Source organism: Sodiomyces alkalinus (assembly GCF_003711515.1).
Source record: "Sodiomyces alkalinus F11 unplaced genomic scaffold SODALscaffold_9, whole genome shotgun sequence".
Taxonomy (NCBI): domain Eukaryota; kingdom Fungi; phylum Ascomycota; class Sordariomycetes; order Glomerellales; family Plectosphaerellaceae; genus Sodiomyces; species Sodiomyces alkalinus.
Window position 1 is genome coordinate 1,390,830 of NW_021167087.1, and position 14,829 is coordinate 1,405,658.

Sequence of the window (14,829 nt, forward strand, 5' to 3'; positions counted from 1 at the left end):
AGGCAAAAAAGTAAAGGGGAGTAGACTCACAATCAGGTCGCTCCGAAGAAGACGCTCGCCGTTGGCGACGGACAGGGGAATTGGGTAGGGGACGTCAGAGCAGCGAGAGTCGCGGCAGAGATGGCCATAGCCGACGGTAGGGAGGCCGACGGGGTCGAGGTCTGCCCAGAGTGTTAGTCAGAAATATGAGAATAGTCCCCAAGATCATAAGGGGGGAGATCATAGAACGTAGGAGGGGAACATAGTACATACAGATGTTGGGACGCCATCCCTCAAACTCCTTGATCAGGTTGAGGGCCGCGGTGTTGATGGACGGACCAACGCACTGCGCCTGGGCTTGGACGGCGCCCAGGGCCAGAAGGGCGAGCTTCGTGAAAGAGACCATGATGATGTTGATCAACGTAGACTATGACTATGTCGATCCAAAATTCTTCCTCCCAGACCTTTTTCCTTCCCCGTCGCCCCCCCTATTTATACACAATATCTCTCTCGATCACACTGAGAGTCTGAGTCGGCGACAGACAACACCTTCCGAATCGAGACCACAAAGTCCATGCCGCCCTCTCGCGGTGTATCCAAGCAGAGAAGCCGAATCTTTGCTATTATCCTTTCGTCCAAGTCCCCTACATCTGCCTTCTACACCATCCTGGTCCACCCAGTGGAACCGGCCGAAGACCCTTTATCCGGTGTGCGGGATGGGATTTGCAGATCACTGCCTCTGGGGGCCAGCGTGAGGGTGGAATTGGTTCGGAGTTAGCATCTTGGAGCGGCAGAGCAGAGAAGATCTGGGCGGCGATCATCGATGTAGCAACCGGAGAAAGCTCACTGCTCCAGGGAAGGTGGTTGTGAAGGTGGTTGTGAAGGTGGCTGTGAAGGTGGTTGTGGGATGATAAGAATCAAACGAAGCCAGCCAATAACCTAGTCCCGGCAGTTGCACGTTTTCCACAGCGGAATTGATGCGACGCGGCAAGCGATCGTGCATCGTTCCAGATCGACGACTATTGTCCAGCCAGGCGTAGAAACTTGAAAGTGCCGCATATTTGCGGGACCGTTGGTCCGTTCCCGCGCAGATGGTGGGCCTGGTGCCTGGTGCGGGTGGGCTGGACTCTGGAGAATGGGTGCTTGGAGGGCATAGTTGAGCTCCCTTTCCGAGCATAGTGAAATGTATGTTACCCATTGAAATGGACAGGATTGGAGGTGTGGTCTCGAGTCGTTACGTGACACGGCGTCTGCCCCCCCCCCTTTTCCATGCCGTGATCTTGATCGGGAAGGTCGGTATTAGAATTAGAACGTCAGCATGCAAGGCATAGCATGGAGGGGTCGAAGACGCGGACTCGCGGTTGGGTGTTGATGCACCCTATCGGCTATCGTACATCAGAAGATCTCTTGAATCTTGGCTATGTGTTTCCACTGGCGGGATGGCGTAAGCCACGGCAAGATTATAGATATATGTCAGGGAGATCCCTCAATCTCGGGCGACCAGGACCTATATATATTGTCACCGGCGGTCGCCGTTTCTCGGGTACCACAGACCAAGAGAATGGTCGGGGTAGTGATTATGAACCGTTTTTGGAATGAAAAGTTTTCCCTCATTTAGACATTAACTATTCACCATCTTCATTTTTTTTCTCGTCTTCGTCACCTTCATCTTCCCCATCATTGGGTTCGTTATACGGCAAAGCCGCCCGAGTTGGCCTGGCGCGGCTCACCGGCGGCCTCGAAGGTCCCGTTCCGCAACAACCGCACACCTTGGGCCGCACTCTGACCGGGAGCAACCCACCTGACCTGGTGGCCGATGTTCCTCAGATGAGCGACGGTGGCGTTATCAAAAGCCCACTCAAAGGTCATCTCGTTGGGCGTCAGCTGGTCGTGCCAGCGGGGCTCGGCTAGGGCATCAGCGACGTTCAGTTCGTTGTCGATGACGTGGTGGATGTTCTGGATGGTCGAGGTGATGATGCGGCTCCCACCGGCGGCGCCGATGAGGAAGTAGACCTTCCCCTCCTCCGTCTCGACGATGGTGGGCGACATGGAGCTGAGCGGTCGCTTGCCGGGCCGGATGAAGTTGGACGGGCTGGGCTCGTAGCCGAAGGCGTTGGTGACGCCGGGGATGCTGAAATCGTTCATCTCGTTGTTCATGATGACGCCCGTCTCGGGGATCATGACCTGCGAGCCGAAGAGGAGGTTGATGGTGGTCGTCAGGGAGACGGCGAGACCGGTGTGGTCGGCGGCCACGATGTGGGCGGTGCCGGGGGTGTCGAGCGACTCTAGACCCGAAGGGTCGTAGTACGACGTGTTGTACGTGCGCGTGTCGGAGATCTTGGAGCGGACCTCGGCGCCGGTCTGGGGCGAGACCATGCTTCTCATGTAGTCGGACAGTCCGTCTACGTAGAGGGGGTCGCCCAGCGAGGAGCGCATGCCGTATGCGAATTTGGTGGCCTGGTCAAGGCGTTGGGTCGTCACGTTGACATTGTCCGGGTCGCCGAAGCCGTCGAAGCCGTCGGCGGCGTTCAGGGCACTCAAGACGACGATGCCGCTGGACGGCGCCGTGGCACTGGTCAGCTTATACCCGCGGTAGGTAATTTCGGCGGTGGGACGCAGTGTGACGGTGTAATTCCGAAGGTCGTCGAGGACCATGGTGCCGTTGAGCCTCGTCAGGGCGGCGATGGTGGCGTTGGCGATGGCGCCGTTGTAAAAAGCGTCGGCGCCGCCCTCGGCAATGGCCTCGAGAGTGTTCGCATACCGCTTGCGCGTGATGGTTTCACCGAGCTCCAGGCGCTTCCCGTGAGGAGCGAAGTCAATGGCCCAGGTTGGGTCGTCGGTCAGGAAATCGCCGCCAACGGCATTCATGTAGTAGATGAGGTCTTGGTTGACCTCCCAGCCGAAGCGAGCCAACTGTATAGAGGGCGCCAGAACATCTTTCCAGGGCAGGGCGCCATATTTTGAGTGGACGTATTCCAAGCCTCTTGCCTCGCCAGGCACACCGCTGTAAGACGAGCGTAAGCTTGCGTTCCCAGACGACAACGAGTGGTTAGGGGGAAAAAAGGGACTCTGATTCCAATCCCCCGTCCGAGACGTACCTGGCGAGACCACCCCAAAGGCTCTGGCCCGGATCGTCGACATACATATCCTCGTAGGCAGCCGCCGGCGCCCTCTCACGAAAATCGACATACTCGTAGGACCCGTTTTGAGAGCGGACGACGAGGAAGCCACCGCCACCGAGACCGCTGTGGTACATGCCGACGGTGCCGACGCAGAAAGTGGTAGCGACGGCGGCGTCGACGGCATTACCGCCTTCCTGGAGGAGACGGGTGCCAATTCCGCTGCAGATATCGCACTCGGAGGCAACGGCGCCGAGACGAGACTCCGGGGGACCGTGGCATCCCTGCGATAGAACGGGTGGCAGGGCGGTGAGCAGGAGCTGCGCGAGTGCAGCAGTCCGGAGAAAGGTCATGGCGAGGAGGAGGCAGTGAGACACTCGCAGTCTATTAGTCGCAGACCAGGAGATTTGCGAATGGCAAGGTCGTCAGATGAAGAGCCGGCGCGTCGAGAATGTTGCAACCTGATGTCTGTGGGGAGAGAGAGAGAGAGAGAGAGAGAGAGAGAGAGAGAGAGAGAGACGGAACTGGAGAACACGACCCAGGGTCCAGGAGAGGGGACCCTTTTGTAGCTCCTCATATCCTTGCCCATGTCTTTCCAGATCCTCCATGACATCTCCTAGTCGTGGACGTGGACGGTGGACCAGGGACACCGAGCATACGGGTGAGACCCCGGCCGAAAAGTGGAGGTGATGCTTGATCCGGCTAAGATGCGGGCATCGGTCATGTCGTCATGTGTGCCGAAGCCGGGGTCAGCCATTACCAGCTCCCTGATTGATCATGGCGGCTCTTATCTTTGGCGGGGGGTGACGGGGGCCCGAGACTGAGGGATTCACGCGTGGCAGACCGAAAGATGGGCCACATCTACCGTTGGCTGCCGTCCTGGGTGGGCGATTATTCAGGGAGAGAAGCCTGCTGTCCTTCTCCGCTGACATGTAGAAGAGAAAAAGATCCTACACGTAGGGCAGATTCTGGCTATGGCACAAGCACATATGAGCGGGTGAGCTTGGTTCGACCGAGGCCATGTGGCCCATGTCGAGGTGTTGACAGAGCTGAGCTGGATTTTCGGAGGAAATGCCCTCCTAGAGGATTGGGGTTAAGGATCTGCATGTCGCATGATTCATGGCCTTGTTGACGGCGTTCATTAGGGGGTGACTGAAGGAAGATGGACGAGCAAGGGTTCGTGGGCTTGGTCCGAGGGGGAAAAGGGGGATGTGAGCGAAGGATCGAGACCATTGGGGACACGGAGAAATGAGAAAACGGCCCCCACGAGGTCTCCATTCATTATTAGTAATATGTGATTAGTAATTCAGGTACAGCGAGGAAGAAACACTACGGTACAGTCAGTACACTACCTTAGCGACGACGGACATGACATCATCACAAGCGCTGTATGGACAAAGAATGGAGCACCATGGAGATGAGTACAAAGGCATATGGGGATATGGTCTAGTGGTATGATTTCTGTTTTGCATTGCATGCAAGCTTACAGAAGGTCGTGCGTTCGATCCGCGCTATCTCCATCTCCATCATCTTTTTGGCGGATACCGGAGCGGGATACCGCCCGGACCACCTGGCCTAGGTATCTAGGTACCTTAGCAATCCTGCTCCCCCTAACCGCTCTGCTCTCCAAAGTACCTAAGGTACGTACCTTAATTAGAGGTACGTTGTACTTACTCCGATGACAGAAAGGACCCCTTTTTTGTCTCTTCCAGGTTATATCCGTACCTGGTCTTTTGAATTCCCTCTCCTCCCATACGAATAAGCTTGAAGGCAATAGAAAGCCTCGCTCGTTACAAGTGCGAGTCCGGCCTGGTCCTTGGTCAAGACTAGGTACCTTAGGTAACGAACTACGGGCTGCTTCGTACATACGTTGTACACCTCCTATCCGGGTTGACGCCCCCGATCTCATTCCCGGGGGCTAATCTTCAACTTCAAGCATCCTGCAAGCCATGGCACTCCAAGGGCGCAGGACTGAGGTATACGAATAAAGGAACGGGCAAATGATGCGTTGCGCAACCTTCCATTCAACCGTCAAGGTTCACTTCAAGCCGTTCCTACCCGCGCTGTCGGCAACCGTCATCAACAATCAACATCCCCACGACTTCCCCAGGACAGACCTAACGGACCTTCCAGGTTCCTCGATCACCCTTACAGTCTAGTAGTATGTTGCCGCCCCTTCAAGGTCCAACATTTCGGCGACAAGGCCAAAGCTGACCAACTTTATCCAGCCTGCTTGAATCCTCCCTGAGCTGCCACCCCGCGGACTGCCAGACATTCTACATCAAGACAGGAGCATCACCGTGGCAACGTAGCAGCCCTGCAATATGGCCAACCCTTCTGCTGCCTACCTCACATCCCTTTTCTCTCTCGCCGGCCGCACGGCAGTCGTGACAGGTGCAAGCGCCGGCATAGGCCGTGCCATGGCCCTCTCCCTAGCCCAAGCCGGCGCCCGTCTCATCCTCGTCGCGCGCCGCCCCGAACCCCTCGAAGAGACGGCCACCTCATTCCGCTCAGCGGGACTCGACGCAACCCCTCTCCCGGCAGACGTGTCCGACACCCCATCCCTCTCCAACGCCATCGAGCGCATCCTATCCCTCACGTCCGGCCAGGGCCCCGACATCCTCGTCAACGCAGCGGCCGTGAACCTCCGCCCGCCCATGGACGACCTCACGCAGGAAGACTGGGACGCCACCATCACCGCCAACCTGACGGCGCCTTACCGGCTCGGACAGGCCTTCGGGCCCCGGATGGCCGCCCGGCGTCACGGCCGCATCATCAACGTCGTCAGCCAGCAGGCCTTCCGCGCCTACGGGAACAGCGGCGCCTACGGTGCTTCCAAGGCCGGCCTCGTCGGCCTCACCCGCAGCCAGGCCGAGGCGTGGAGCCGCCACGGCGTGCTCTGCAACGCTGTGGCCCCCGGCGTCGTGCATACCGCCATGACGGCCCACGTGCTGGCCGATCCCGACAAGTCTGCCGTTCACGAGCGCCGGACCATGATTGGCCGGAACGGTCGCCCGGACGACTTTGCCGGCGTGGCCGTGTGGTTGGCTTCGAGGGCGAACGAGGCTGTCACGGGACAGACCATCTTTGTTGATGGCGGGTATTCGGCTACCTAAGGTGGAATCGAGATTACGCTCCCCGCCGGCCTCACAGGCTGGCATATATAATTGGGATACATGTACTTCGGCAACGACCAGAAAAGGAAGAAATAAACCCACGCGAACCCGACCGCCTTGCCAATCCACCCGCTGTCCAGTTTCTCGTATAACCTTCGTGCCCACTTCCTCATCATCTCCTGCGCGGCCATCTCCCCAATGACAGCAAGGAAACTCGTCGCCCACCACCCGACCTCCGGCCAGTACGCACACCTCCACCCAGCCCACCATGACGTGTGCGCATGAAACCACGCGCTCACGGCGAAGATGATCGCGTTCAGCAACCACCGCCTCCAAGGTTCTCCTTCTCCTCTACCCTTTCCCACCTTCCACGCGTCGTCGTCGTTGTCGTCGTCGCCGTCCTCTCGCCTAGCAATACCCAAAAGCCAGAGGACGTAAAGGGCGTACCCTTTCAACGTGCCGTCCGTGTCGCCCTCTCGTCGGATGAGGCCCACGAGCCTGGCAATCAAGAGCGCGCACCCTTTCAGCGTCCGGTAAAGCAACCGATCGTAAAACTTGACCCAGAACCGCCTCATGGAATACGACTCCCGTATGTCCCCGAACAGCGGGGGCCACTCGTGCGGCTCGTCGAATCCGATCCCCACGCAAACCACCGCGAAAATCGCATGGGCGGCCGTGTACACGGCGTACGCCGACCAAAACGCCTCGAAAACGATCTGGTTCCGGATCGCAAACTCGCGCAGCAATTGCCCCGCCGACATGCCGGGCAGCCGGCGGAAAAACGCCTCCTTGTCGGGCGTGTAGTCTTCGTACCCCGGGTTGATCAGCATGGCCCACACGAGCGGCTTGAGCCAGAACTCGGCGGAGAGGAGGAGGATCGTCAGCGCGGAGCGGCGCGCCAGGAAACAAAGACGCGGTTCGCGGTGCACGACTCCGACTCGACTCCTAAAGTTGTTGTTATTGCTGTTGTTTTTGTCGTTGTTCTGAGGGGCCGTGTCTTCTTCCTTTTCCCGTTCCACCTGCGTCGGGTCGTCGGCCAGGACGGGCACCTGCGGCGCGACCATGTTGGTCCCGATGCGCCGAAAGTTGGACAAGGTCTTGTATGCCGCCTGCAGTTGTGCCAGCCGAGAACCGGAGGCCGGCGGAGCCTTGTGCTTTTCGAGAATGAGGATGACGCCAAAGTGCATCATGACTATGGTGATGGCCTTGGCGAGCATGTCGCCCACGTACCAGTCGAAGTCATGCGGCAGAAAGAAGAAGGAGGCGAGCCCGGGCTGGTATTGAACGTAGCAGATGGCGTTCCAGAACTGGAGCACCAGGAGCCCGAATGGTAACAGGCGGTATTGTTGAGGGGTATAGAGGCTGGCGAGGGCCAGTAAGGGGTTCGTCACTAAGACGACACCTGGGTGCGACACCATGTCCCACATGTTGAATCCGGGGATCGCTGTGATTTCGCGATCGCTCGTGCGTGTGTTTGATGGCAACGACGACGACTCGAGTAGCTATAAAAAAATATTATATAAAAACCCCCTTTTCTTTTCTTCTTTCCTGCTCGAGGTTCTATTCCTAGCGTTATATAGGTAGTCGTGCCGCCCATCCAACTCGAAACGCCACACCAAGCCCCCAAACGCAATACTCGAACCTACCGTATTAGATTTGGGCGGCTTTTCTGTACCTGGTGTCCGACGTAAATGTGTCATTGTCAACAAGCCCGCAGGCAAGCCCTTGTTCCCATTTATTTGGGAGACACATGAAGACGTCTCATAAGTAGGTCATTCATCGAGCTTCTCGTGCGCAGAGATAGGTTAGATAAATGCCACAAAATGGGCTTCATTTGACTCCGGTTCTTTTACAGGGGGCGGTAAGCCTCCCAATCTTGTCTGGGTCTGCTCGCAAAAAGGCTGTCCCAGGACATGTAAGCAGGTGTCCAGATACTGTATGATTACAACATCTGGATATCAATCAATCCCAAAGCATGTAAATCCCTTGAAGAGCGTGTTGCGCTGTTTAAAAGTTTGTAACGCCATGGCTTGTCAACAGAAAGAAAATGGCTGACCTGATGACACTGCGGAAGAGGACGCGTATCTATCAAGATGAACCGAGAGTCAACAGGTAATGCTCAATGACGGATGGAAGGACGTCTAGAGAATACGTTTCGGGGTATCTCATCAATTGGACGCTATAAAATGCAGAGAACAACTGCTGCCCCACTAGTCGAAGGACTGGATATAGCCAGACTCATGGCAGACCAGCTGTCAAAGGTCCCATAGCGAATTCGCCGATCTATCGGCAAAGACCGAGTGGATTAGATTCCAATCTATCCGGCCGCCGCTTGACGCTTTGCCGGATTATTGGGAATCAACCTCTTCAACACCTCGACATGCCTTGCCTGGACCCTGTGCTGCAGCTCCGTAACACCACGCTTGTCCGTCCTCCGCCGGCCATTCGAGTATATGACAGTGAAATCGGGTATCGTCTCGCCAGGCTTGACAACGGATAGCGGCGTAATCGTACAATTCTATGATCCAGTCAGCTGCTTCGTTCCATAAAGAGCGATTTCCGAGGAACGCACCTTTCCGACTTTTGCGCCGTTGCCAATACGCGCCTTCACGCCCACAACAGTGTCCCCGCCAATCTCCGTCCCACCAGCTTTGATGACCGCGCCGGCCTCAACGGTCACGTAGTCCCCTAGTACCACGCCACCGCTGGTCTCGTCGCCATCGGTCGAGCCGATGTGGGTGCGTTCGTGGATGATGCAGCGGCGGCCCACGAGGACGCTGCCGCTCGTAGACTCGAGCCTCGCCCGGGGATGTACCACGCTCTCGGATTGTATCGTGATGGAATGGGTGCCTGTCAGAATGCTGTTGTCCGAGACTTTGGCCGACGATGAAGCATTGACGGGAGCTTGAGGTCCCGAGTTGGAAACGGGAGGGAGGATCGAACGACGTTTGCTGCTGCTGCTGGAGGACATGGCGCCGTGGTTTCTAGAGATCCTGTCCCCAAGAAATTGTGTTATCTAGGTGGACGTAGGCGTGGCATTCTTGTCGACGCTCCAAGTTGGAGTTTGCTGGGGGGGGCGAGATTGACGTCGTTTTGGCTTTATGGGAATGAAGCAGCTACTGAGCTTGGGCATCGGATTTCAAGCTCTCTCGAACTACCTACCTTACGTAAGCAACTCGAGAGTGTGCAAGTAAACCAAATCCTTCGGTAAATGCTTAGATGCATCTGGGGCACGCGTAAGCTCACGTGACCTCATGGACCTCCCAGCCTGGATTGGCCAATCAATGATGGTACATTCTTAAGCCTTCTGGCACTTTGCCTCCAGTTCCTCGTTTGGCCGAGTTGACCGAAATCCCTCCCAAGCATCACCCACCACACCTCCATATCCCGACCATGGCCACCCCACGACGGCTACCCGCGCAGGCCGCGCAAGCTGCGCGCAACTATGCCACCGTGCGAACATATGGAGGACTCAAGGACCAGGACCGCATCTTCCAGAACCTGCTCGGCCGAATGCCACCAACCCTAGCTTCGGCCCGGAAGATGGGTGACTGGCACAAGACGAAGGAGATCATTCTCAAGGGACACGACTGGATCATCGGCGAGATGAAGACGTCTGGGCTTCGAGGACGAGGAGGTGCCGGTTTCCCGTCTGGACTGAAATGGGTAAGCTTTACGGCCGTCACCCCGAAACTACAGGCCTAGCTCGAGGTCGAGCTACGGTCAACAAAAGAAAAAGAAAGAAAAAAACACGTGGATGACGTTCCAGATATGCTGACGAATGGGGCTCTTCTTTTTTTTTTGCGTCTCCCATGGTTGGTAGTCGTTCATGAACTTCAAGGACTGGGATAAGGACACAAAGCCACGATACCTAGTGGTCAACGCCGACGAGGGCGAGCCGGGCACATGCAAGGACCGCGAGATCATGCGAAAGGACCCCCACAAGCTCATCGAAGGCTGCCTGGTGGCCGGGCGGGCGATGAACGCCAGCGCCGCGTACATCTACATCCGAGGCGAATTCTACCACGAGGCGGCGGTGCTGCAGACGGCCATCAACGAAGCGTACAAGGAAGGGCTGATCGGCAAGAACGCGTGCGGGTCCGGCTACGATTTCGACGTCTACGTCCACCGCGGCGCGGGCGCCTACGTCTGCGGCGAGGAGACGTCGCTGATCGAGTCGCTCGAGGGCAAGCCGGGCAAGCCGCGGCTCAAGCCGCCCTTCCCCGCGGCGGTGGGCCTCTTCGGCTGCCCGTCGACGGTGGCCAACGTCGAGACGGTGGCGGTGGCGCCGACCATCTGCCGGCGCGGCGGCAACTGGTTCGCCGGCTTCGGGCGGGAGCGCAACTCGGGCACCAAGCTCTACTGCATCTCGGGCCACGTCAACAACCCGGTGACGGTGGAGGAGGAGATGTCGATCCCGCTGCGGGAGCTCATCGACAAGCACTGCGGCGGCGTCCGCGGCGGCTGGGACAACCTGCTCGCCGTCATCCCCGGCGGGTCCTCGACGCCCATCCTGCCCAAGTCCGTCTGCGACGACCAGCTGATGGACTTTGACGCCCTCAAGGACAGCCAGTCCGGCCTGGGCACGGCGGCCGTCATCGTCATGGACAAGAGCACCGATGTCGTGCGGGCCATCAGCCGGCTGTCGCACTTTTACCAGCACGAGTCGTGCGGTCAGTGCACGCCCTGCCGCGAGGGCAGCAAGTGGACGAACCAGATCATGCAGCGTTTCGAGAAGGGCCAGGGCCGGCCGAGGGAGATTGACATGCTCCAGGAGCTGACCAAGCAGGTCGAGGGTCACACCATTTGCGGTATGTTTTACACCGTTTTACACCACCCACTCTGTATCTTGCCTTTCTTTCTGCACCTTACTAACATCCTGAACAGCTCTGGGTGAGGCGTTCGCTTGGCCTCTGCAGGGTCTGATCCGTCACTTCCGTCCCGAACTCGAGAAGAGGATGGCCGACTATGCCGAGAAGTCCGGTGGTGCAGCGCTTGCGGGTGGATGGAACCATCAGGCCCGCGCTGAGGGTAAGCTTGTGGCTCCGGGCCAGTAGATTTTGGCTTGGAGGCGACGAAAGATGGGGAGTCGGGGGATATAGCACTGGCAGCCAAAGAGGGCTTTGTAAATAACTACTTCCGCGCCTTTTTCTTTACTTGGTCTGTGATAAAGAGTCCTTCGACAGTTCTTTGGCGTGGTTCCTTTTACTTTTATTTTTCCAATATTTCACATCACATTTTGTGGTTCTTGCATGTGGTCTCTTGGCATGCTGCTTCTCGTGGTTGCTGCGCCGATATAGGAGGATCAAGTTCTAAGAAGACAAGACTCTTGGGGAACCAGGATTCTGACCCCTGTCCGGACTTTGGACTCCATTGCCCGGCTTATCTCCTAGACAATTGGTAGGACATCTTCCTAATAAGCGCTCTCAACTTCAGCCTCACTCAGTATTCCTTGAAAGCAACTGTGTCCAAAAGTCCTCAGGCAGTACAAAAGTCCTCAGGCAGTCCATCAGCCCTTGTCTCGGACCTCGATTCCCAACGACACGGGAACTGCGTTTGGGCAACTGATCAAACAACGAGACGATTCTTCTTCGTCTTTGGCTTGTCCGGCAGTCGTGAGGATCTTCAATCTCGTCAGACAACCCCTCAGAGTCCGGACTCGGGTCCCGCTACGTCGCCACCATGTCGCCGAGACGTTTTCAACAGTTTATCCTCTTGGGGACCGATCTCTGTACGTTCACACTTCTTCTTCTTTTCCTTTTTCATTTTTTACTCTGAACTCGCATGCTCGGCATGTCTGTCTGAGCCTGATCATTCTTCCCAAGGGTGATGGGGGGGCTAGATGGCGGTGTCAACGCTGTCAGCTCTGTCCTATTTCACTAGGCAATTATTGTGCCCATACCTTGACCATCACAGCTGAGAGAGATTTGGCGTTTCCCAAGGATTTCACGACACTTCTGCCCGTCGAGTCATTTCTTCGTATCTGTTTCGTTTTCGCAGTTTTACACCGACCTTCTGCGGTGCCCTTCGCTCCTTGTTCTCCCGTGGCGTGGCCTTTGCTTGGCCTTCTTCATTTTGCCCTTCTTTCTGTGAAATCGTCACCGGCCCTGAGTGTCTTCTTCTCTACTGCATCATTATCTCTATGGGCATTCCTATTTCCGAGTTGGCTTTTCTCTTGACACACTTCCCTTCACCTACAAATTCTTTCATCTACCATATCTCGGACACCTTAGTCTGCTGTTCCTCTCTGCGCCCAAGAAGGTTATGAAAGCTAACGTACTATATGTAGTCGGTCTTGAACGCATCCTCCGCGGATTCCACGCCGCCATCCTCATCCTCATCGGCTTCCCCACTCTCATACCCTTTCTCACATCCACTGCCTCTCCCTCAGCGGTCATCCTCGACCTGCTAGACCCGCTCAAGGCCGAGATCAACCTGATCCGCCGCGCCATCCGGACCTTCAAATTCCTCGAAGCCTTCGCAGCCTCCGCATCGATCGTCTCCAGCCTCCGCGCGGGCCCGCAACCGGCCGAAGTGCACCTGGACCTGCACGCGCTGCTCTTTCTGGGCGCCTTCGGCTTCCTCGAAACCGTCACGCTGCCCGACATGGTGGCCGACGTGACTGGACAGCCAGGTCTGGGCGTCTTCGGCGCCGAGCGGGCGGGCGAGCTGAACACGTGGGCGCTGAAATCTTGGTTCTGCGGTCTGATATGCCTCGTGTTGAGCGCCGCTTTGAAGATCCGCCGACTCGTGCTACTTTCGTCGGCGGCAGACGCTGATGCTGCTACGTCGTCTCGGGATGAGAAGCGCGAGGGCGAGAGCAAAGAGAAGGCGCGGGAACGGCGGCAGCAGGAGGAGAAAGAGAGGGGAGAGGAGCGGGCCCGTCGTGTGAGAAAGTTGGCGCGCAAGATGGTGGCGGATATGGTGGATCTGGTTATCCCTGCAGCTACGGTGGGATGGATCTCCGTCGAGCCCGGACTTGTTGCGGTTGTCATGCTGTGTACTTCTTGGCTGACGGGAATGGACGTGTGGGAGAAGTACGGAGACCAGCTTGCGGCGAAGGGGGGGCAGAAGAAAATGCAGTGAGGGCCGCAAAGGAATGACTATGACTGCCCATTCGGCAGGTGCATCATTGCTTGTCTGAGATGGTTACATAGAGGCATAGAACGGGGGAGGGATTGTCGTAACCGGCCATTTCCTGTCCCGGCGTGACAACGGGGCATAGACCGGCTCCCGGCGTTCAGGATACAAGCACTCGGGGCGCAACCTCGAATTCGGGATGAGATGGCATAGGTATATGCATGTGGCTGACCGAGGGTGGACATAAGACAGAGATCCCGGATGGATCATGAGTAGAACTCCAAATCTGGCCCTCGACTTTGGTCTGCATGGTGGGCGTCCAAATGACAAACGTATTGATGGACGTCTTTGTTTCGGTCAACTCCGAACATATCAGAGTTCGAACCCATTGGTGATGGTGACTCGGCTTCGGAACGTGCCGTCCTCTTTTCGGAGCTGGGACGAAAAAGGGAAGGAGCAGGCGGACACGTGTTTCTCGGTGACTGACTGTGCATTGGCCATGAGATTGGCCATTATTACAGTAGGAGTGATCGCTAAGGTACCTTATAGGTACGAGGTAAGTATTCGTACTTCGTATCCGTACTTTGTTGCATTCGCAAACGAGACCCGTAAAATGAGTCGTGACGGGTACAACCTAGGTCCTACGGGATCTACCGGACAGTAATTTTTGAGTATTCGTATAATTAGTAATGAAACGTTGGTCTCCATCTCCTTTTTTTCTTATTTTTTCTTGTGTGTGGGTGGTGAACGAGAACTTGCAGAGGGACAAGAAATAAGATGCAGTACAGAGTCGTTACTAAGTCTTCATATCTATTGTTTTCCCATTCTTTGCTCAACGAGCTTCGGAGTCTATAACCGGCCCTCGAAGCAAACAAAGAGAATACCCCTCTAAAAGCCTAATACAGCGCGATGCAACGATCGAAGAACGAGGGACCCGAGAGCCCGGATACGCGAGCAGGCTAATAGTAACTAAGGTACCTAATAGTAAGTAACGCAATGTTAGAGAGACGGGCATACCATTAACGTAAGGTATCTAATTACATGTAACCTCCCAATGTACCTCCCCACCTAAGGCATGTACCTACCCTGAGCTTCAGGCACTACCTCACTCTCATAGAGGTACCTTGTACAATTCGTAATTTTATGCGTCTTATCTGTTGCCATCAGATGCCGTTGCCTCTACCGTACTTTCTCCTCATTAATACAGATGCCGTTATAAGGAAGATTCCTATCCATCTATACAGAGTGAGTCAATTGGGAGAGGTAGAAGCTTCAAGGTCGATAAGTGTTAGTGTACTCTATCCTGACCAACGAACCCCATCTCCAATCGAGACTAGTGAGAGTCGGCAGGTTCTTAGTGGGTTCAGTTAGGAGAAGTCGAGAGCCAAAGATATCCAACGGAGCCGAGTAGCGGTATCCCGCATACCCCCTTCTAGTCTTCCGCATAAGCGTATCCTATTTAGGATCCCCTGCTAAGTGTTTTCCTCTAGCGTCTATGCCTAAAGTCCCGGTATATCGTGAGAGTATATCGTGAG

The 14,829-nt window shown here is 56.2% G+C and overlaps 7 protein-coding genes and 1 non-coding gene across 8 annotated transcripts in view; 4 read left to right on the forward strand and 4 right to left on the reverse strand.

Moving 5' to 3' along the window:
* The window catches only part of SODALDRAFT_325812 (lysozyme), a gene marked incomplete at both ends in the record, with an annotated part of 860 nt that extends 475 nt beyond the window's left edge, over window positions 1-385 (reverse strand). The window contains 2 exons of the mRNA XM_028610023.1: window positions 31-161; window positions 253-385. Of these exons, the coding sequence (XP_028464287.1) occupies window positions 31-161; window positions 253-385 (264 nt within the window). The remainder of the gene's footprint in view (window positions 1-30; window positions 162-252) is intronic.
* Window positions 386-1,252: 867 nt separating this feature from the next.
* Window positions 1,253-3,865, reverse strand: SODALDRAFT_380794 (gamma-glutamyltranspeptidase). The gene is made up of 2 exons (XM_028615131.1): window positions 3,078-3,865; window positions 1,253-2,983 (listed from the first exon to the last, which is right to left on the reverse strand). Exons 1-2 carry the CDS (start codon window positions 3,449-3,451, stop codon window positions 1,669-1,671), a joined length of 1,689 nt encoding a protein of 562 aa, XP_028464288.1. The 5' UTR covers window positions 3,452-3,865; the 3' UTR covers window positions 1,253-1,668.
* Window positions 3,866-4,533: 668 nt separating this feature from the next.
* Window positions 4,534-4,618, forward strand: SODALDRAFT_t158. Its single transcript has one exon. It is a non-coding gene; the product is annotated as a tRNA-Ala (tRNA).
* An 804-nt stretch (window positions 4,619-5,422) lies between these two features.
* Window positions 5,423-6,214, forward strand: SODALDRAFT_362294 (NAD(P)-binding protein; the record flags this gene model as incomplete). The annotated part of the gene is made up of 1 exon (XM_028614445.1): window positions 5,423-6,214. The coding sequence occupies one exon, from the start codon at window positions 5,423-5,425 to the stop codon at window positions 6,212-6,214; it is 792 nt and encodes a 263-aa protein (XP_028464289.1).
* A 31-nt stretch (window positions 6,215-6,245) lies between these two features.
* Window positions 6,246-7,966, reverse strand: SODALDRAFT_362295 (hypothetical protein; the record flags this gene model as incomplete). Its single annotated transcript, XM_028614446.1, has 3 exons — window positions 6,246-6,279; window positions 6,317-7,675; window positions 7,890-7,966. The coding sequence occupies 3 exons, from the start codon at window positions 7,964-7,966 to the stop codon at window positions 6,246-6,248; spliced, it is 1,470 nt and encodes a 489-aa protein (XP_028464290.1).
* A 257-nt stretch (window positions 7,967-8,223) lies between these two features.
* On the reverse strand, window positions 8,224-9,312 carry SODALDRAFT_380797 (trimeric LpxA-like protein). Its single transcript, XM_028615132.1, has 2 exons — window positions 8,787-9,312; window positions 8,224-8,732 (listed from the first exon to the last, which is right to left on the reverse strand). The coding sequence occupies exons 1-2, from the start codon at window positions 9,183-9,185 to the stop codon at window positions 8,532-8,534; spliced, it is 600 nt and encodes a 199-aa protein (XP_028464291.1). The 5' UTR covers window positions 9,186-9,312; the 3' UTR covers window positions 8,224-8,531.
* Window positions 9,313-9,607: 295 nt separating this feature from the next.
* Window positions 9,608-11,271, forward strand: SODALDRAFT_325816 (NADH oxidoreductase; the record flags this gene model as incomplete). The annotated part of the gene is made up of 3 exons (XM_028610024.1): window positions 9,608-9,880; window positions 10,038-11,025; window positions 11,102-11,271. 3 exons carry the CDS (start codon window positions 9,608-9,610, stop codon window positions 11,269-11,271), a joined length of 1,431 nt encoding a protein of 476 aa, XP_028464292.1.
* A 415-nt stretch (window positions 11,272-11,686) lies between these two features.
* On the forward strand, window positions 11,687-13,640 carry SODALDRAFT_335581 (hypothetical protein). Its single transcript, XM_028612499.1, has 2 exons — window positions 11,687-11,945; window positions 12,504-13,640. Exons 1-2 carry the CDS (start codon window positions 11,897-11,899, stop codon window positions 13,298-13,300), a joined length of 846 nt encoding a protein of 281 aa, XP_028464293.1. The 5' UTR covers window positions 11,687-11,896; the 3' UTR covers window positions 13,301-13,640.
* The last annotated feature ends 1,189 nt before the right edge of the window (window positions 13,641-14,829 follow it).